Source organism: Megalops cyprinoides, chromosome 11, assembly GCF_013368585.1.
Source record: "Megalops cyprinoides isolate fMegCyp1 chromosome 11, fMegCyp1.pri, whole genome shotgun sequence".
Lineage (NCBI taxonomy): Eukaryota > Metazoa > Chordata > Actinopteri > Elopiformes > Megalopidae > Megalops > Megalops cyprinoides.
In genome coordinates this window covers 5,390,500-5,411,724 of record NC_050593.1, presented here as the reverse complement: position 1 = coordinate 5,411,724, position 21,225 = coordinate 5,390,500, and the positions used below count along the sequence as shown (strand labels likewise).

Genomic DNA, 21,225 nt, shown 5'->3' with positions numbered 1-21,225 from the left:
TATGGCTTCTTTAATCACATTTTAATTCTGTTGATAAGACACTGGTTTCTCTTCCACTTTTTAATCCTCAGGTTTCCATGATTTCATTTAATTTCATATCTTTTGGAAATCTCCTCCTGGGTGTGTTCTAACCATCTTTATCTTAAACTTTCATCCCACTCTGATAACGTCACCTGTCACCTCTTGAATCACCACTTCTTCTTAAAACCTGTTGGCCACTGTAGATTCCTGCCCAATTTCTTGTCCGGGATACTCTTCAAGAGTCTTCTGCTTTTAGTATTCTTGCAGAATTTGTAGAAGTGTACATTTCACATCTCCAAGTTCAGATTTGATTCCTTATGTTTATCACTGTAATCTTGGTTAGCATAATGTAAATGACCTGCTCCATTAAACTCCTTTTCATGTTCAATGTTATTTTATCCTTCTCATCCAAGTCTCCTAAGTGTAGACTTAAGTCCTCTGCTTATCAGTCCATCTGTTTCAAAATCTCATTCTCCTTCTGCTTTTGCCAGCATTAGACCTGCACAGTGAATTATTATCCCTTACGCAGTCTCAATCAGAAGAATTTTTAACCCTTCAGCTTTCTGGTCAGTTGTTCAGAGCCCTAACATCTACTCCAAATAACTTCATTAAAAGTAATACAAGCTTGTTTGTTGTCTTGAAGAATACTAAAATAAGTTTTATTCTTCTATAGAAACTTGTTTCCCTGTAGTGAGAATGGCTCAGATGCCTATGTCCGACTCTACCTGCTCCCAGATCAGTCCTGGAAGCACAGGATGAGAACACAAGTAAAGAAAAAGACAGTGGATCCTGTCTTCAATGAGAAGTAAGAGTTCTCACCAGGGTGAATGTCAACCTCTTTTTTTAAAAAATGTCTTCCAATGAAGTTATGTCACATTGAATAATCTCTTTATCAAACACTAATCTCTCTCTCAGGTTTGAATTTGCTGTGTCCCTGGAAGAGGCAAAGACCAGGAAGTTGGACGTTTCAGTCAAGAACAACAGAATGTTCCACACACGGGAACGGAAGGACATTGGAATGGTATCAGTAATAGCAACATTGGCAGTAAAGACTGTTGTGATGGCATCGATTTAAGAATTCTAGAAAACAAAAATGAAAAACGTACTTTAAAAAATGTCACTGTGTTAATCCTCAGCATAGTGTAAGTATAAGAGCTCTATCACCACAGATATAGGATCATACAAAATTACATGTCGTGTGCTCAACCAATATGGAATGCTGAACAGATGCACAGATGGAGTGCCTGTTGTTCTAGAACCCCTAATAAAACCAAACAAGATGCATTCTATGCCTTTCCATGGCATTGTTTCCATTGTTATGGCTTGGTTTCCAGTAACCCCTAAACTCATGAGCTGTCTTTTTGTCTTCTCTCTGCAGGTACTGGTTGATTTATCTGGACTGGATCTGGTGAAAGGCTTTACAGAATGGTGAGCTGCACTGAAAAAGTCATTCTCACACTGCACATCACCTCCCCCTAACATTTGTCCCCGTTTATCTCAAAGGAAGATGTCTGTGCCACAACAGATTGTATTCCTCTACATTCTCTGCACCCCACGCCCACCCTTCTAGCATCCGGCTTAGCATTCATGAGCCAAGATGTTCCTGCCAAACCAGTCTGAACTGGGTGCATCATTAGACTAACAAATAGATCTGGTCTACATTGTACAGAGCATAAACAATATTAAGCAGGAGCCAGTGACGTGGTGGTATTTAGTGCAGAGAGCAAATGGACCTGCATCTTAGCCCACAAGATCCCTGCTGGCTTCACTTATAAGGCAGAGCTGAGAATGAACAAAGATGTTTATTCACATGAGACAATGTGGTTTAATTAATTTCCTCATATGTGGAAATTTTACTTCGGTGAAGAATGCATGCAGGCAAGCTGAAACCATATAAAGAAATATGAAAAACAGCCTTATCTAAATGCCATTGCATGTTCCAGTTAAAAAGGAAACAAAACAGTGCCCATTGAACAACAATCAGCATAATATTTCCACCTGCTGGACACTTCAGGAATTGCCTCATATTTAAATCTAAGCCATCAGTGGTTCCTCACTCTTCTGTTTGTCTCTATAGGTACGAGCTGACTATACCTGGACTGAAGAAAACAAACTAGAAGAAGGAAACGTGTATGATATTCACCAAAGCAAGTCAAGAACTTCATTCATGAATCAGACGCTAAGCCTCAACCTTTTTAACAGCAGTTCTTTGCGAGAGCTGTCCTATTGATCTTTCCCTTAGTAAAGGAGATGCCTTCAACAAAAGAGTGCAGGTGAAGAACATTAAAGACTGCACAGGGTTTGACACAAGGTGACCTGCAGTTTGCAGTTCATCCCCATGAAGGCTGGAAAGTGAATGACAAGACCAGTTATAAACGTAAATAGATCTCTATGTGAATGAGCAAGGAATGTTCCTTGCTAGGGGTGAAATCTGATGTGCTCTCCAGAATTTCTGTTGAAGTTCAAAGGTCAAAGGTACACCCAAAAAAAAGAATCACCACACTCCACTCTGCTATTAATTATTTCATTAGCGAAGCACTCTTTTCAGTCATTGACATTTATAACTATGGTAAATCAGAGCTATAGACTGTATTTTTACCCTACATTGAAACAGCATAGCGGTGAATGTATTAAATGGTTTCACTACAGGGACAAACTAGTGCAGTTTGTTTTAATGAAAATGGGAATATACTTGTACTTTTAGGATTTCAGTTTGCAGTCAGGGCTGGAGGCATTAAAGGGTAGATTATCATAATTCAGCAAACAACTGGTCTCTCTGCACCTGGAACACTGTCTTTTGGCTAATTTAAAACAGATTTGCTTGATTTAAACTAACATTCCATGTGCTTCAGTTGGCAGAATCAGAAACTTCTTTGTGGGATGTAGTTTGTATTGGTTTGAGTGACATTACTCAAGTTCACAAGACGTAAAGCACATCTTGTTTCAGAAGGACCTTTTATCATTAGCCCCAAATTGTTTACACTTTCATATTTCAATCAGCAGCATCAGTCAAGGAATTCTCAGGTGGGAAAAGATGTATTTTTAGTCTCCAGGCCTGAAATCCCTTTGTTTTGCTGAATGTCATTGGCAAAAAATGCATTTGTTTCCCTTAAACTGTTTTGTTGAATGAATGGTTAGGTTTATTTATCATTTATGAAAATGTATGTGTGTGTGTGAGTGAGTGAGTGAGTGAGTGAGTGAGTGAGTGAGTGAGTGAGTGAGTGAGTGAGTGAGCGTGTGTGTGTGTGTGTGCATGTCTGCATGTGTGTCTATGTGTTTCAGGAATACTTAAAGCTGCATATCTTTTTGCAAACATTGGTTCTTTTTGCAAACATTGGTTCCCTATATTTTGATCATATTTTGGTATAGTCATATACTGCAATAAAGAGTCTTTTTTTAAAAGTGGAAGACAATTTCCCTGCCAAGGTCAGGTTTTGATTTTGGCAGTAAGTAGAGGAAGTGCTCATCAAGTGCACAAGACACAGTAACAACATTTTAGCGCTAGAGGGGAAATGGCTGGCAAAATTGAACGGTACTGGTTCATTTTTAAATAAACATTGTCTTGGTAGGTGGTTTCATCTTGCAGATTCTTCCCGATCAAATTTGCAATGATGTTTAGCCTCTCATCAAAAAACTGGCCACACCCTCAAACTAGAAAATCTTTGATGTTGATGGCAAATTTGTTGTTACCTATTATTTTGTGTTTCATCCATTTAAAGAGAAGTCAATGATTATGGAGACCAGAAGGTTTATATAGAATAAGGTCCTATGTCTTGAATGAGAACAAATGATAGTCTTACAAACTCCGCTGGCATGATCCATTATCAATTATAAATGATAAACTCTGATAAAAATAGATTTATAAAATATCCTCTTAACTGCACAATGGTTGATGTGAACATGTGTTACGCATCAGCACTACTACTATAAACATATTAATTAATATCAGTTATAGATATCCTGAATAATTTCCAGAAAATGTACAACTGAGTACATTGTTCTATAAAAATGTAATTTTTCAAAAGTGCAATGTTTAAAATTTGAGTAATAATTTTCTATTTGTAAATAGAAAGGTGGGTGTTTATGGTGTTCTGTTTAATTGTACATTCCTCTGAATTGTTTGCAAATAAAGTTGCTCTTTAATTTGTGCTTCAGTTGAAAATATCTAAGTCGCCAACATTGAGAAATTGCCCGTAAACTTCAAAGCACTAGTGGCCTGAGAATATGGTCTAAAATTTGCACTGTAGTCCCTTGGTCCTTCATCCCGAAGTAAACGAATTTGGTTGACTAGTAAAGATGCACACGTATCTATACATATACAAGAAACAAACTAAATGCTCTTCGCATGTTTCAAACATTCCATACGAAGAAAAGCAGATTGACCTACAGAACCCACTCAAGACTTGTGTGTTATGTTCGGCGGAAGGCGTCGCTATAGAGCCAAATCGTAACGAGGAAGCGGAAGGATTGGCATTGGTCGGTCAGCTGAGGAGCAGGTGACAAAAACAATAGGGGTACAGTCACCAAACCCCGATCCGTTCGAATGAAAGAGATCAACAGCGGTCAATATGGCGTTCGTCACTGCAAACTGGAATCCGCTGGGGGAAGCTTTCTACAGGTTTGGACAAGCTTTTTCTGCTGCTCAGAAGAAGTTGCATGAATAGCCAGCTAGCTTCTTAGCTAACGTTAGCTAGCAGGCTGCATTGCGTTTAAGCGGTTTAGCTTGGTGTCTAGCTAAATAATATAATATAATAAATAATAATAATACAGCCAACTTTTGCTGTTTGGAGTGTGGCTCGCTGTGTGCACATCTTTGTTTTGTAGTTGCATGTTGCAGCTAGTATTTCACTATTTCACTCTCGATTCGTGGGTCGATGTAGCTAGTAAGCTAACACCCTAAGTGATGTGCATCATGGTAGTGACGTGCTTGTTGTATCATTATACACTCACATGCTGGCATTTACTAGCACAAACGCCAGGAATTGGTTCTGTACTACAGCAATACACGTTTCTGACTATTGTTTCTACACACGGCGTGCTTTCACGACTTTCCTTGGTGGCACTCCGTCACAGTTGGTGATGTTCTGACATAAGTGGGTTACCGAATTCAGTGTATGGGTTAACTGCAGCTGTGTGACTGTTGAATGCCAGTGGTTGAGAACGTATTTGTCAGGGTGTAATTTTCGGTTTTATAGAAAGTTTGAGCTGTACGAGATGGGGTGGACCTTGAGAGATGGGCTCAGAGATTGCCTGGTCGCCGCAGCTCCGTATGGAGGCCCGATCGGTGAGTGACGGGGGGGTAGGTTGTCTTAACACACTTCGTATTGTCGGTAGAACCAGGCGGTACCACAGTCCTGTTAATAATCGTTTTTCTCTCCTAGCACTTCTGAAGGAGCCGCAGCGGCGCTCCCCCAGTGCGCGGCCCCAGCTCGAGATCTACTCCTCCTCTGGCGTCTCCATGGCTAGCTTCCCGGTGCGCAGACACTCAGCCTTCCTGCTCTGATTGCTTACGTTGTGTATTATTAAGTAACGTGTCAAAGCTGTGTCCTGCTGTAAGAATGCAGGTTTGGTAAGCAGTTGCACGGTAGTGCACAGGCTGTCTTAGGCGTGGTGTAACTAAACTAACAGAGCTTTTCAGCTCTGGACCGAGGCCCACGATCTGACAGGATACATATGCTAAGGGCTGGGGAGGAAAAATACCGGGGTGGAGGACCAGGGTACTGTTACTCTGCAGGCCTCCAGGATCAGGGTAGAGTAGCCTTAGCCTCTGGGGGGGTTTAGCAGGTGGTCTTGTGCAGGGTGGTAGGTGTTTGGGGGTGGTTAGCATGTGTTCAGAGTGGTCATTATAGTTTGTCTCTGGTTGTTGCTGTCTGACAAGTGTGTGTGTGTGTGTGTGTATGTGTGTGTGTGGGGGGGGGGCACACACATATGTCCACAGTGGAAGAGTGGGCCAGTGAAGCACCTGGGTTGGACTGTGAGCGACGACTTGCTGTGTGTCCAGGAGGATGGCACTGTGCTCATCTATGACCTGTTCGGAGAATTCAAGAGGCACTTCAGCATGGGCAACGTGAGGGCACAGTGTAGACTGCAAATGCACATGACCATACACACACGCATGTACATGGATATACAGTCTAGACACGCGCACACACTCAATCCACACGCACACACATACCTGCACACATATGATCCACACATCTACACACGCACTTTCAGTGTCTTGCATTGTGCACACAAATGCATGATTCACAGGTCACAATACACACGTCCACGTACACACTATGCACATATACACATCAACATACCGTAAGACACACACACAAATACACAGTCCACACACAGGATCTGCACATGAATGATTACATTATTTGTACACCCACAAAGACACTCACAAATACACACACTCACATACACACCCCTTCATCTGTTTGTGGTGCCACATGCTAGTACATTGTGTGAAACTCTCACTTTGCCTCCATGCACACTTACAGGAAGTCCTGCAGAACCATGTGCTGGAAGCCAAGGTTTTCCATTCGCCATATGGAACAGGCGTTGCCATAATCACAGGAGCGTTCCGGTTTACCCTGGCCACGAACATCGATGACCTTAAGCTCCGTCGCTTGCCAGAGGTTCCAGGTATTTTCGTTGAGTCTGTCTGTCTGCCTGTATTTGTGTGTCTGGTTGTGTCCTTGTGTCATGTGTTGTGTTCCTTGTATAATCCAATACATGCACTTTTGTGATGACATATTTTGAAATTATTCCTCCAGGGCTACAGGGGGTGCCATCATGTTGGGCAGTGCTTACACAGGACAGACAGAGCAAGGTGTTGCTGGCCAGCGGCGCAGATCTCTACATCCTGGATAACACTGCTTGCACTGCAGTGGTGAGGAAGAAGTACATTCACTAATGCATAGTGAATGCATGTGTTCTATCTATGGTCTCATTCACACTGACTCTAGGGCTGTATTTGAAACCGCATACTATACTACCAGTGTATACTGATTTGGACCAAATGTACTATGTAGTATACAGAATGCAAACAAAATGAAATTTCCAGTAGGCCAAAGATACCCGGATGACATTACCTTATTACTTATATGACATATAGCCTAACAGATGTAACACCATAAAAAGTTAAGCTTGCAAGCGACTACTTACATTGTATTCATATTCAAATATCACAGCCAAATTTTTTTTTTTTGTAGCAGCCCTTCTCGTGCCACATTATGTGGCTGTACTACCGAACTCGTCAATACTTTTCACTTGTGCATAGGATACAACTGTGACAACTGAAGCAGTCCCTACAGAAATACTATCTTTCTATGTAATTACACACACACACATACATATATGTGTGTATATATATGTATATATGTGTGTGTGTGTATATATATATATATATATATATATATATATATATATATATATAGACACAGTTGCACACATCTAATGGATATTTCACTGAATAGTTTATAAATCTTCCTGAAAAAAAACCTTGGATTGGCTTTTTAAACAATATTACATTTTATGGATGAAATACCATGTCAATTCCAATGTAATACAAAATTCAGTTCAGTTGAACATGGGTGTTCCATTTGCCTCACCATGTTAGGTACTGCCTTATTTTCTCCTCGCATTTCTACCTTGTTGCCTCGATGGCTGTCATCGAGGAAGCGACATGAGGCCACATCTGTAAAGTATAGGGAAGTCAAATAAATATGCTGTGAACTGTGAAGACACATTTTACCTACACATCACCTGGTTAATTGGGTGGCTGTCCCACACAGTAAAGCACACTTAGAATGCTGAGGAAGGCTTTTGTCATAACATCTTCATGTTTATTTTGTCCGTGACTTTTTAGAGAAGTACAACACATTTCTCCAGAAGCTCACTGTTAATCGTCTGTTATGAATTTATATGGGATTGTGAGAACCTGATCTTTTTTCGGTCATTGTTGTTTTTACAACTGTATTGCAGAACCCAGTGAGGCCTGAACAACAAATGATTATATTGTGTTGGGCAAACTGTGAGCATTTCGGCGGTATCCTGTTTGCACTTGCACTCCTGGCTGCCTGTCTGTGTCTGCTTGAGGCTCAGTAGTGACATACTGTATTGATAAAGTGTTTTGCAAGGACATCAAAGTGCTTTACAGTGTGTTCATGTCAACCAGAATCAAATTGTATCTGACCAGTGGGGGTTGTACAGGGGATCCACTTAGGAAGGGTTTATTTTAAATGGTTAGCCAGGAGATGATTGAAAGTGTGGATTGAGGGAGCCAGAGAAGACCCAGACACCAGGGAACCCTGAACACTCTACAGTAAATGCTGCAAGGTCTGAATTGATTGCCATGAGTCAGGACCTCGGTGTCTGTCTCATCATGACAGATATACATATGTGTGTCTGTGCCAGACCCCTCCAGGCCTCACCCCGCAGGCCAGCAGCATTGTCCAGATGGCAGTGTCCTTCAGCTACAAGTACCTGACCCTCTTCACAGACACGGGCAATGTGTGGATGGGCTCGGCCAATCTAAAGGTGAGCTGGAGTAGGGGGTTGGGGCTTAGTCCATACTTACAACATAAGTGGCCTTGTGGTCAGAGAAGCCCCAGAAGGTTGTGGCTTCTGTCTCCTCCTCAGCCTTACCAAGTGCTTTAAAAGAGGCAGCCACTACTTACTCATCGTTGTAAGTGATGGATTGTAGGTAATGTCCTTGATACATTAGGGATATACACAGAAATCCAGATGATATAATTCTCTGACCCACTCGGGTTAGAAATGACTCCTTTTCAAGAAGCCCTTGAGTTGCTTGTGCATGTGTAAGCTGTGGTACTGAGGGTGTTGTGATATTGTAAGTGAGCTCGGAAAATGCAGGGATGTGAGTGACATTGACCTCATTCTCACAGGAGAAACTCAGCGAGGTGGACACCAAGATTAGGACCCCACCAAAACAGATGGTCTGGTATGTGTGTGTGAGCAGTGCGTGTGTACATTTGCTAGTATATCTAGGTGTATATATACAACAACTGTACGTCTGTCTAGTTTTGCAAGTATGTGTGTTCCGTAGTGTTATGACTCAGCTTTGATCCTACCCTGTTTTATCATGTTGGTTGCACTTCAAGCCTGGCTGCGTAATTCTACTGTATGATCAATGAGCAGTGTTCATTTTCCAGTCAAATTTTAACAATAAATATATATCTGGCATAAGACTGCTCTCTCAAAAAGCACACTTGGTGATTCTGCTTAGTTTAGACACACCCACGCTGGTCTGTGAGACACAAATTTAGGTTTGAACCTGTACATTTTTAAATACTGAAACTGAAGATATGTGGCATGAGAAAACAATGCAGGAATTGCTGTCAGAAGTTAATTTATGAAACAATTGCCCAGAATTGTGGTAGATGAAGTTAGCTGCTGAGTGGAGTTGTTTTATGCTGGCTTTCATGTCTTTAGGTGTCGGAGACCCAAAAGCCAACAGCCCTCAGTGGTGATTATGTGGGATCGGCACCTCCTAGTGGCAGGAGAGTGTAAAGACACCATCCAGTATCTTTTTTTCCCCACTGCTGTGATTGACATAAGCTTGCTTGGAATGAAATTATTCACTGTGCTATGACCATATTTGGTCTCCTGTGTAATTTCCCCCAGCCCCCCTCTAGTTTGCCCAAAGCAAATCGGGTGTAACTACATAAGCGTCAACTGTACATTTATCCCTGTAGTTCTGTGTGCACCTTAGTTATCTCTGCAAGCTGACTGAAATATTAGGGAGGACCACATGTCTTGGTTCACAGGCAGGTTAAACCAGGTTTCGGAGGTGTGTGATTCTGACCCATCCCAGTGCGGTTGCCACCGTGGTTGCTGCATAAACGAGACCCTGGTCAATGTTGGTCAGTGTCCTTGACCAGGCGTGCAGGTACCACCTGGACGATGAGTCGGTTCTGGTTCCGGAGCTGGATGGCGTGAGGATCATCAGCGGGACTCACCATGAGCTGCTGCAGGAGGTCCCAGGTCAGTGCCCCAACCCCGCTCACTCCCACACACGTCCACCCCATCTGCCCTTTGTGCTCTGTACTGTAAAGGTTAATGCTTTCTTCTAAGGGATAAGGGCATCTACCAAATGTATTATTGTAATTTTTTATTGTAATTTTTTTTGCTGTTAAAGAGCAGGTTTGCCTCAGTGCAGTATACACTGATGTGCCAAAACATCATGACCACTCACAGGTGAACTGAATAATGTTGATCATCTCCAAATAAGGGCACGTGTCAAGGTCTGGGTAGATTAGATGGTAAGCGAACGATCAGTTCTCGTCTTCAACGTGTTGGATGCAGGAGAAATGAGCAGGAATAAAGACCTGAGCGACTTTGACAAGGGCCAGACTGTTATGGCCAGATGACTGGGTCAGACCATCTCTGAAATGGCAAGGCTTGTGGGGCACTCGCGGTCAGCAGTGGTGAGTCCCTACTGACGGTGGTCCAGGGAGGGACAATCCACAAACTGGCGACAGGGTGTTGGGCATCCAAGGCTCATCAATGCGCGAGGGCAACGAAGGCTATCCCATCTGGTCCAAACCAACAGAAGGTCTACTGTGGCACAAGTCACAGAAAATTTTAATGATGGTTGCAGGAGGAATGTGTCACAACACACAGCGTATCGTACCTTGCTGCGTATCGGGCTGCGTAGCCGCAGACTGGTCAGAGTGCCCATGATGACCCCTGTCCACCTTCGAAAGTGCCTACAATGGGCACTCGAGCATCGGAACTGGACCTTGGAGCAGTGGAAGAAGGTCGCCTGGTCCGATGAGTCCCATTTTCTTTTAGATCACGTGGATGGCCGTGTACGTGGGCGCCGTTTACCTGGGGAACTGATGGCACCAGGATGCACTGTGGGAAGATGACAAGCCGGTGGAAGGAGTGTGTTGCCCTGGGCAATGTTCTGCTGGGAAACCCTGGGTCCGGCCATTCATATGGACGTCAATTTGACACGTGCCACCTACCTAAACATCGTTGCAGACCAGGTACACCCCTTCATGGTATTCCCTGATGGCAGTGGCCTCTTTCAGCAGGATAATGCGCCCTGCCACACTGCACTGTTCGAGAATGGTTTGAGGAACATGATGAAGTGGTCAAGGTGTTGCCCTGGCCTCCAAATTCTCTAGATCTCAATCCGATTGAGCATCTGTGGGATGTGCTGGACCTACAAGTCCGATCCACGGCGGCTCCACCTTTCAACTTACAGGACTTGAAGGATCTGCTGCTAATGATTTGGTGCCAGATACCACAGGACACCTCTAGGGGTCTTGTAGATTCCATGCCTCGGTGGGTCGGCGCTGTTTTGGCGACACACGGAGGACCAACAGCATATTAGGCAGGTGGTCATAATGTTTTGGCTCATCAGTGTACACTCTAAACTATAGGCTGAGTGAAGAGTCTAGCGGGACTGCATCACCTGTTCTTAGGTCTTCACCCTGATCACTCTGCTGTGCACTCTTTACAGCGGCATGCGAGGAGATATTTAAGATTGCCTCTATGGCCCCAGGGGCTCTACTGCTGGAAGCACATAAGGAGTACGAGGTATGTGTGTATATTACTATATTGTGTGTTTGTGTGTTAATATGCGTGTATTTGTGTGTGCTTGTGTATATGTATTCATTTTGTGTGTGCTCATGCAGAGTGAAAAATCAGGTGAGTGAGAGACACTGTGTTTGTGTGTGTGTTAATATGTGTGTGTTTTTCTGTACTGTGCATGCAGAAAGAGAGTCAGAAGGCGGACGAGTACCTGCGGGAAATTAAAGAGCAGAACCTTCTGGGCGAGGCGGTCAGACAGTGTGTGGAGGCAGCCGGATACGAGCACGAGCCAGAGACCCAGAAAACACTGCTGAGGGTGAGAGAGAAGAGGAGAGGGGGGTAGTGGGAGGGTGGAGACTGGGGTGGGCGAAAAGCAGGGTGTGGGATGAGGGTGTAGGGGCTGTGGCGGACAGGGAACGTGGAAAGCGCGCAGCTGGGAATGAACAAGGGAACTGCAGATCTTGAAGCTCACCTGTCCCCCCTGGCCCCCTGTCACAGGCGGCATCGTTTGGGAAGTGCTTCCTGAGTAACTTTCCTCCGGAGCAGTTTGTCAGCATGTGTCGAGACTTGCGCGTCCTCAATGCAGTCAGAGACTACACTGTAGGAATCCCGCTCACATACTCCCAGTATCCTTTACTGTTAGAGAGATCTATGTTTTTCTTAAAGTTATCTGTTTACAGTAAAAGGCTGTCTAGGGTAGGATGGGGTTAATAGAGAGACACAGCAAAAGGGCACTGATCTGAAAACCAGCACAAGATTCCTCAACAACTCCTTCAGATACAAACAGATGACTGTGCAGGTGCTGATAGACAGGTAAGGCAGGTATCTATGCTTTAGAATGCTTTCTTCACTGCATCCAAATGCTGATCAAGCGATGCATCTCTTTCATTATCTTTCTCACTTTTCTCCCTCTTGTTCATTCTCCCTGTATTGCACACACATGCACACACCTACAGGCTGGTGTACCGCAAGCTGTACCCACTGGCCATTGAGATCTGCCGCTACCTGAAGACCCCAGAGTACCAGGGGGTGAGCAGAGTGCTGAAACACTGGGCCTGCTGCAAGGTGAGTACTGCACTGGTGTGCGCACACACTGAGCATCTGCCAGCAACCTTTGGGTTACGAGCAGAGCTGCTAACCACTGTGCCACACTGCGGCAAAGACGTGTGTGTACATGTGTATGTGTATGCATGCATGCACACCTCCTTTAACCCCCAAACTGTGCTCCTCTGTATATCTCAGGTTCAGCAGAAGGAAGAGGCCGATGAGGTCATTGCCCGAGCGGTCAGTCAGAAGCTAGGCGAGGCTGCTGGGATCTCTTACTCAGAGATTGCAGCCAGGGCCTATGAGTGCGGCAGGACAGAGCTGGCCATCAAGGTATGGCAGATGCAATCAACGTCATTCTCATGAAGGAACTATTGCCATAGGGGTGGCTTCCGATTTTCAATCCCCTCCACTCCCGTTCCTCTGGTTGTCTTTCTCTTTTCATCTGTCTTTCTTTTTTGTCCCTCCTTACCTCTTCATCTGTCTCCCTCCTTATTTTCATCTCTTTTTTTTATTTTCTCCCTCTTCCCTCTCTGTCTCTTTACATCACCTTCTCTGTCCTTCTCGTTCATTTTCTATTTATGCCCTCTCTCTCTCTCTCTCTCTCTCTCTCTCTCTCTCTCTCTCTTCTTCTCCCTCAGCTCCTGGAGTTTGAGCCTCGCTCTGGGGAGCAGGTGCCTCTGCTGCTGAAAATGAAGAGGAGCCAACTGGCGCTGAGCAAGGCCATCGAGAGTGGAGATACTGACCTAGGTATTCAAATATGCCACTACTCTCACTGACCTGGGCACAGCACAATGACACTGACACTGACCTGGGTACAGTACACTTGTAGTGCACTTGCACAATGATACTCACACGGATACTCATTCTTACCATGGCTACATGAACTTTGCACTGGTCTGAGTACAGCACACAAACGGGACACCCACACACACCACCTGTCCAGCAAATAGACACTGAGACAGGTACATGATGCTCTTCCCTGCTCTATCACTCAACTCTCTCCCCCCCATTTCCAGTGTACACGGTAGTTACGTATCTGAAGAACGAGATGAACAGGGGAGACTTCTTCATGACACTGAGGAACCAGCCAGTCGCTCTTAGTCTCTACCGACAGGTAAGAAGGAGCGCCCTCTGCTGGATGGAGATCCAGCATTGAATGCAGAAGGGTACGTTTACTGGAGTCTCAGAACCGACATGGGTACCCACATAGCTCATTTCTTTCTGTGTGTGTGTCTCAGTTCTGTAAGCACCAAGAGCAGGAAACGCTGAAGGACCTGTACAATCAGGACGATGATCATCAGGAGCTGGGAAACTTCTACGTCAGAGCCAGTTACCAGGAGGGGGTAATTGCACAGTTTTCAGTGTCATTGTGTGACTCAGTAGGTCATTTAGCCAGACCAGCTGCTTCCACTCATTTTTTTTATCAAAGCAGATCTTTTAGAATAGCAATTGGACCATAAACATAACTACAGTCCCGTTGTAGTGTTTACATACGTGTGTGATTTCAGACGCTTAGCATTGCAGTTGTTTAGACACAGTCACATTGCAGTGTAATCACACCTGTGTGATTTCAGACAGTGTTGTAGTTGTTCAGATGGGAGACATATCCAAACACAATCACATTAAAGTGTCTACACCTGTTTGATTTCAGAAGCTAGAGGCCCGCATGTCATTACTCCAAAGTGCAGTGGACGAGTACAACAAGGCCAAGAATGAGTTCGCAGCCAAGGTGAGATGGCACAACACATGGGGGCCTAAAGGACTGTTGGCCTCTGTGTTTTGCCATGTCCTTATGATTCATGTGGATGTCACAGGGACAGATTTCACAACCTTTTCCACAACCATTTTTGGTCAGAGTATGACATTTATAGAAACAGGCTAGGATTTCAGGTGTTTCCCATGTACACTGAGTACAGCTTTGCCCTTGATTTATTCTGGTGGATCTCCTGTATTAAGGGAACATAATACAGCAAGGGAACATGGGAGTTCTTTCTGTATAGGAATTGGGGGTCTGTTATCCGGTAATTACCGGTTTTTGCCTGGTAAAATTGATAAAATACCAATAAATTAAAAATTTGCCGGTCAAAATGTCTGGTAATAATGCTCATACAAAATGTAGCTATAATGAAGGCTATCCCTAAACAGGACATTCATGTTTTGACAGCGAAACAGCCTAATAATAGCATACAGTACCTTTTTCCCCCAAAAGGGTGCACTCTTTTATTGTGCAATACTTGCTATTAGGCCCAGCCGAGAGGGGCTTCTTTCTGCAAAATTGAATTAAGACGGCGCTGTGAAGTCGTCTGGAGGAGGAGAGAGGGACACGGCTTATGCGCATTGCAGGCTGCAAAGACACATTGGACACATTTGATTTCAAGTCGGCAGCAGTGCACTTTGCGCGAAGAAAAAAAGGAGAAAGTAAAATGTTACCTGCTAGCCTATAGGCTACATTTCATGCCATGCAGGCTTAGCCTTTTTTTAAATAGGCTGCAGATGTTACACGTTACAGATATTTCATAACAGCCTACATTTTAGCAGCTAATGTTGAGGTTTTGCTCAATCGCTACTGTTTGTTTTGTTTAATAGTTACTGTTCATTAAAGAGTCAAAGTGATTTGAGGTTGTTGTCATTCTTTCCCCAACCTAGGTGTACATTATATTTGCATTTGTAACATAGACTGTTATTGAAACATGACTGGTAAGTTTCAAATTTGTCCGGTAAACGTCTGTGTCCGGGATGACTCGCATAGCTCACATTTTTATAGGTTATCCATTTACTGTATACAGGTGGATATTTAGTGTTTCCTAAAGCAATTAGCTTAGCTGTAAATTAAATACCTTTTTAAATTTTAAATACCTTTTATTAAATACTTTCCTGTCCACCTCACCACACTTAGTGGAACAGCAGTTAGACTGTGCAGGAGGGGGAACAGACACACTCATACTGTGGTTAAGAGGGTCAGCCTCAGGCCGATTTGAGGGTTTCTGTAGAACTGTCCTGCTGACCCCCCCTTTGTTGACCCAGGCCACAGAGGAGGAGATGCGTCTGCTGCGGTTCCAGAGGCGGGTGGAGGAGGAGAAGGGCGAGCGTGTGCTGGGCTGCTCTCTGCAGGACACCATACACTGCCTGCTCACCGCCGGCCTCCACAAGCAGGCCGAACAGCTCTACAAGGACTTCCGCGTCCCGGACAAGAGGTGAGGACAGTGCCAGAGTTCGCAACAGCGGTGCTTACAGCAGGTGGCGTGGGGCCAGAGGAGAGGCAGTCATGGGAGGGTCTAGTGGACTTTGAGTGGAATTAAGTGTATGTGGAGTATGTAGGGTCTGGCTGAGTATATGCAGAGTAATCAGTCTGGTTGAGTTTGGTCAGCATCGGAAGGGTGTAGTAGAGTTTGGCCAGGGTTGGCAGGGTATGGTTGAGTTTGGTCAGGGTTGGCAGGGTGTGGTTGAATTTGGTCAGTGTTTGCAGTAGGGCTGGACTCGAATATTCGACTATTCAGATATTCATTCGTTGGATAGGTATTTGGTTTTCAATTGTGGGATTCGGATATTGTTTTTTTTTTTGCTAAATGTGGGCTATCAATTAAGGCGAACTGCAGAATACATTTTGTCAGCACGTTCTTGTACTACATTTATACTGTTAGTAAATGTCCCAAATACCAAAACGTGTTTCTTTCCGACAAAGAGGCAGATCTGATGTTCATAAAAAGGACAGGAAGGTTTATTTGCACAGCCGGCCGTGGAAACATCAGCATGCAGGAGAAGTTCAACAAGTATAGCATTTCGTTGTTTTTTATACAGTTACATTTACATGTGAGTTATAATGACCAGTGGGGGTGCTGTTTCTGATTGGTTTTGTGGAGCTGTGCATAGCTAAACAGCTCCCACTCTAATTGTGTCTTTCCTGAGCCTTGTAACCTAATTGGCTCCATAGGGTTCAAACTCAAACTTCAGACGGAAGTGAGGTCCATATATGGTCATGGGGAACCCCGTCTTCCGCAGACTGTTATCGTCAAGAGGCGCCGTTTGGCTCCGGTCGGATGTAGCGGCATCGCTTTGTATTCGAATACACATCGCTTGTTTCTAGCGTTTGTATTTGAATACACATCGCGTGTCTCTGGATCAAACGCCATGCCATTGCACAAAACTGTCTCCTAACAATACTTTTTAATTGCACTGTTGGAAATATGGAAATATATACCATATATATATATATATATATACCGCTTGGGCGTCTGACATCCCTCTCACTCACAAGAGTGAACGTCATGGTGATGGGAAATAAAAAGTAGCCTGCAATTGCCAAGCTTGTGCTTTGAGACTGAACGGAGGGTCTAATTGTTTCGACCGACCCCTAGCTAAGTTTGTCACCCTGGGAGAATGCTAGCTGCAGCGATGCCATGCTTCTCTCTGCTTCCAGTGGGGTGTGAGAACATTTTTAAATACCACGGCTCCGTAAGCAGTGACAGCGATGAGTGTATCGGATGGGTTAAATGCAGAGGACAAATTTCGTTTCAATGTATGCGAGTACTGAGAAATGACAATAAAGAAATTATAAATAAATATAAATCTTATAAATATAAATCTCAAATCTTAAATTTCTTGGAGCTAGTATAGCTTACTTCTGTGCTTCTGTTTCACAGTGCTTTGTCAGGCGCTGTCTCGGTTTCGGAGCCTATTATTATCAGCATATATGTAGGTCTATAATTTAGCCATGATAAGAAAAATTGTCACAAGCTGTTATTATGTCACAAAAAGCACATAGATTTTGTTGTGTGATTTGGACGTTGTGCAAACACCATACTATATTACAGTATACGGTGTACTATGTACTGTACCATTATACGCCTGGCAGGGCAATCACTTTATTTCGATGAGACATGAGATACACCTGTCGCGTGCGGGATTTTTAAACTTTATTATACCCCTATGGAACTATGGACGTATATGCAAACGGACGTTGTTCAAATGGACTTAAAAATTAATGCCTTTAATTAAACTGAAAGACACGCTATGTCTGGCTGAGTCCTTTCCGAGTCATGCTCAGCAACCCCCCCCCCCCCCCCCCCCCACCGAAGCTTTGAATATTCGCTGTTGATTACTACCGAAGCTCCGGAGCCCAAAAAATGCTATTCGGGACAGCCCTAGTTTGCAGGGTATGGTTGCGTTTGCTCAGGATTGGCAGGGTGTGGTTGAGTTTGGTCAGGGTTGGCAGGGTGTGGTTGAGTTTGGTCAGGGTTGGCAGGGTGTGGTTGAGTTTGGTCAGGGTTGGCAGGGTGTGGTACGGTTTGAGTGTTTCTCTTTGCAGAAAACACAGAAACACAGGGTCTGAGTGAATCAGTTCTTCCTCAGCTTGAGTACAGCTGGATGGGTCAAGCCCAGCTGGACTTGACAGAGCTGTGTTGGTGTGTAATTGCTGGGGTTTAGCTAAGTTTGGATGGAACTGTTGAGGTTTAGCTGTGATTGGATGCTGTTGGTAGGGTTGGACAGTGTGTGGGGTCAAGCATATTTTGGATGCAGAGTCACTCTGGGTTTTGGTGGAGTTGGACAGAAATTTATTGCAGGTGGTGAGGTTAGGTGGGGTTCAAGGCAAGGACTTCTATAACATCACATTAGACCAGAAAAAAGCATTTGATTTTGTTTCCAGAAAGTATTTATGGGAAGTTCTAAAAATGTATGGATTTACAAAACTGTTTATCGATGCAGTAATGTGTCTATATGCTAAATCTATTGTGCAAGTTAATGTGACCGGCCATCTGACAGAATGCTTTGAAATACGTCGTGGCGTAAAGCAAGGTTGCCCACTTAGTGCAGCACTTTATGTGTTGGCTATAAGCCCACTAATAAAAAGAATTAAGAGCGACGCACGGCTAAAAGGTGTACAGGTCGCCGTAGAGAGATTCATAATATCTCCCTATGCAGATGATATTACGGTTCTCAAAAAAACACCAGAAAAACTTAATATCATCACTGAACATTTTAAATTTTATGAAAAAGTCTCGGGAGCTAAACTTAACCAGGAAAAGTCGGAAGGTGTATGGCTGGGGAATCCTAATAAATGTTTTCCAATCAATGTCTCTGTTAAGGATGAGATAAGTGTACTGGGTATTTTAATTTGAACACAGCAGCGAGAAAAATTTGAATTAAAAGGAACTTGAAATAAAACAAGTGGAGAAATGGTCAGACAAAAACACTACGTATACATCTCGCATAGACCTGGTTAAAATGTGCATTCTGTCCAAACTGTTTCTATCTTCCGTGTTTCCACCTGTAGAACCCTGTATCCAGAGGCTCAATAAAATGTGTTGCCGCTTAATCTGGGGCACAACAAGGGAAGGAACTAAACAAGACCTGTTATTCAAATCAAAACAAAGTGGAGGATTGAGGGCAATACATATTGGAATCAAATGCAAAATTGCCATGTGTAAAATTGTAGCCAAAGGAATTAATAGACAGATTAATTAGATTGGAGACATCGCAAATTGGAAGCACAAAATGGACAAGGGTAGACATGCAGTTCCATATTATAAACTGATATATGGTGATTTCATTCACAAATATAAACATCTAAACATCAATTGGGGCACAGATTCCAGTAAGGAAATATATAATTCAGTTATTAACACAGATTATGGTGGATGCGTCGTTTATAAAAACCTGACGCTATCTGAGAGCCAAAATTGTGTTCAGCACCTAATGTGCAAAAACTTGACAGAAAAGACCAGAGACATCACATGGCTGATAGCAGTACGAAGACTGCCGGTAAAAGCTGTGGTTAAATGGTCTTGTTTTGTCAAAACAAAGATACAGTATGTCTGATGCCTAACTGTGACGAGGATGAAACCCTGGAACATTTTATACTGCAATGTGACAGGTCAGCCGCTGTTTGAGAAATGGTGAAATCTATTGGTCTGCAAGTTAGTATTAACGAGAGATCAATTTTTATGGCCTTTTTGATAAGAAACTGAGTGAGAAAGAACATTCTCTGTTTTGGATCGTAGTAAATATTGTTAAAATGAAACTGTGGAAAACTCGTTCCAGAATGACGACTTACTGTATATTTATACCAGCTGAATCAGTTTTCAAACAAGTAAAGACTGAATTAAATCACAGACGAACTCTGGACAGCAAGAAAGGAATGCCACTGCCATGGAATGTGCTTTTATCGTAAATATATGGTGATCTAATATATTGTAGCTAGGAAAGAGTCAAATATAAAGTACTTGATATTAATAGAATGTTGTGTATACAATGAACGTGTGCAAGATACGTATGTATACGTCATTGATGTAGTGTCTGATGTGTTATGCTTTTTTCTTTTTTTTCTCTCTTCTTGCTCTTTGAGTATACTAATGTGCACTTAATGTGTGTTGATTATACTTCTTGAGTGATGTCATCTATAAGAATGTAATCTCTCTTGAAAAATCTAATAAACATATTTTTAAAAAAAAAAGAAAAGAAAGGGAGGTAAAGGTTTGGGGAAAGGAGGCGCCAAGCGTCACCGAAAAAAAAAGTTAGGTGGGGTTTGGGTGCATCTGGTGGGGGTGGGTGGAGTTTGGGGAGCAGCAGTGGGTCTCCATCCAGTGTCTGTCTGTCAATTCACTCAGGTATTGGTGGCTGAAGTTAACAGCACTGGCAGAGAAAGAAGACTGGGAGGAACTGGAGAAATTTGCCAAGAGCAAGAAGTCCCCCATCGGATACCTGGTGCGACCCTCGTCTTTGTCGGTACAAACCTCCTGTTCTAAAGCGGCGATGTGCTTGTACACTGACTTCTCCCTCTGTGTCTCCACCAGCCCTTCGTGGAGGTCTGCGTGAAGCATCACAATAAGTATGAGGCGAAGAAGTACGTTTCAAAGGTCACTCCGGAGCAAAAGGTCAAAGCATACCTGGCGGTGGGGTGAGTGTCTGTCTGTCGATGGCACGAGTCCGCTTTTTCACCTCTGCTGTCTACACATGCCTGTGCCCTGTTCATCTGTATGCACAAAAACCTGTAATCCAGGGCACCTTTCTCACAGTGTCTCACAGAGAAACCATAATGCTGTGTGGCCACTGTACCGCTGTGTCTCTGTCAGGGAGCTGGAGGGGGCGGCAGAGGCAGCCATCGAGAGGCGCAACGAGGGTGAGATCAGCCTGGTCCTCTCCCGCTGCTCACCCACAACTGACCGAGCCCTCATGGAGCGCCTGAACCGCGCCCGTGCCACTGCTGCCAAGAAGTGACCACCCATCGTGCACGCTCTGCAACTGGCAACTCGCTCAAAGCTAGACCCCCTATACCCTCTGTCCCAGTGATGGCATGTGAACATTCCAGATGGATGTGCACAGGTGACAGAGAGGATACAAGGAGTGTGTAAGATAGGAGGTAGAGGAGAGGGGCATCCTCACCACATTGCTGTAACGTTGCCATAACGTTTCTGAAACAGGAACTCTGAGACTTACAGATGGAGCATGTAACCCTGGAGCCTCCCCACACACCACCACCAGAGGACAGTACCTTTGTGTATCAATGGAGAGATGTCTCTTGAATTACTTTTCACTTTTTTCCTGTTTGCCTGTCCGTGTAGAAATAAAAACCTTGGAAGAAAGAGGGCCCAAGCCATTCCTGCT

The 21,225-nt window shown here is 43.9% G+C and overlaps 2 protein-coding genes across 3 annotated transcripts in view; both read left to right on the top strand.

The window, feature by feature from the left end:
• The window catches only part of esyt3 (extended synaptotagmin-like protein 3), a 28,460-nt gene extending 25,235 nt beyond the window's left edge, over positions 1 to 3,225 (top strand). The window contains exons 20-23 of one of the 2 annotated variants that reach the window (XM_036540551.1): positions 695 to 826; positions 937 to 1,042; positions 1,400 to 1,449; positions 2,099 to 3,225. In XM_036540551.1, the coding sequence (XP_036396444.1) occupies positions 695 to 826; positions 937 to 1,042; positions 1,400 to 1,449; positions 2,099 to 2,138 (328 nt within the window). In that variant the 3' untranslated portion in view covers positions 2,139 to 3,225. Of the gene's footprint in view, positions 1 to 694; positions 845 to 936; positions 1,043 to 1,399; positions 1,450 to 2,098 lie in introns of those variants that run through there. The other variant, XM_036540552.1, reaches the window with a different exon arrangement.
• Positions 3,226 to 4,486: 1,261 nt separating this feature from the next.
• vps16 (vacuolar protein sorting 16 homolog) lies at positions 4,487 to 21,208 on the top strand. Its single transcript, XM_036541321.1, has 24 exons — positions 4,487 to 4,639; positions 5,217 to 5,305; positions 5,403 to 5,494; positions 5,960 to 6,088; positions 6,513 to 6,657; positions 6,789 to 6,904; positions 8,431 to 8,553; positions 8,922 to 8,977; positions 9,469 to 9,558; positions 9,926 to 10,020; positions 11,507 to 11,583; positions 11,762 to 11,893; positions 12,076 to 12,203; positions 12,355 to 12,390; positions 12,534 to 12,642; positions 12,820 to 12,954; positions 13,263 to 13,371; positions 13,641 to 13,738; positions 13,863 to 13,967; positions 14,276 to 14,353; positions 15,649 to 15,818; positions 20,229 to 20,325; positions 20,415 to 20,518; positions 20,694 to 21,208. The coding sequence occupies exons 1-24, from the start codon at positions 4,590 to 4,592 to the stop codon at positions 20,836 to 20,838; spliced, it is 2,508 nt and encodes an 835-aa protein (XP_036397214.1). The 5' UTR covers positions 4,487 to 4,589; the 3' UTR covers positions 20,839 to 21,208.
• Positions 21,209 to 21,225: the final 17 nt, after the last annotated feature.

Excerpts from the sequence above, each read along its gene's own strand:
- vps16 (XM_036541321.1), top strand. The coding sequence starts at position 4,590 with ATGGCGTTCGTCACTGCAAACTGGAATCCGCTGGGGGAAGCTTTCTAC. Across the intron at positions 8,554-8,921 it reads TGGGCTCGGCCAATCTAAAG|GAGAAACTCAGCGAGGTGGA; the intron begins GTGAGCTGGAGT and ends TCATTCTCACAG. Across the intron at positions 14,354-15,648 it reads AGAATGAGTTCGCAGCCAAG|GCCACAGAGGAGGAGATGCG; the intron begins GTGAGATGGCAC and ends TTGTTGACCCAG.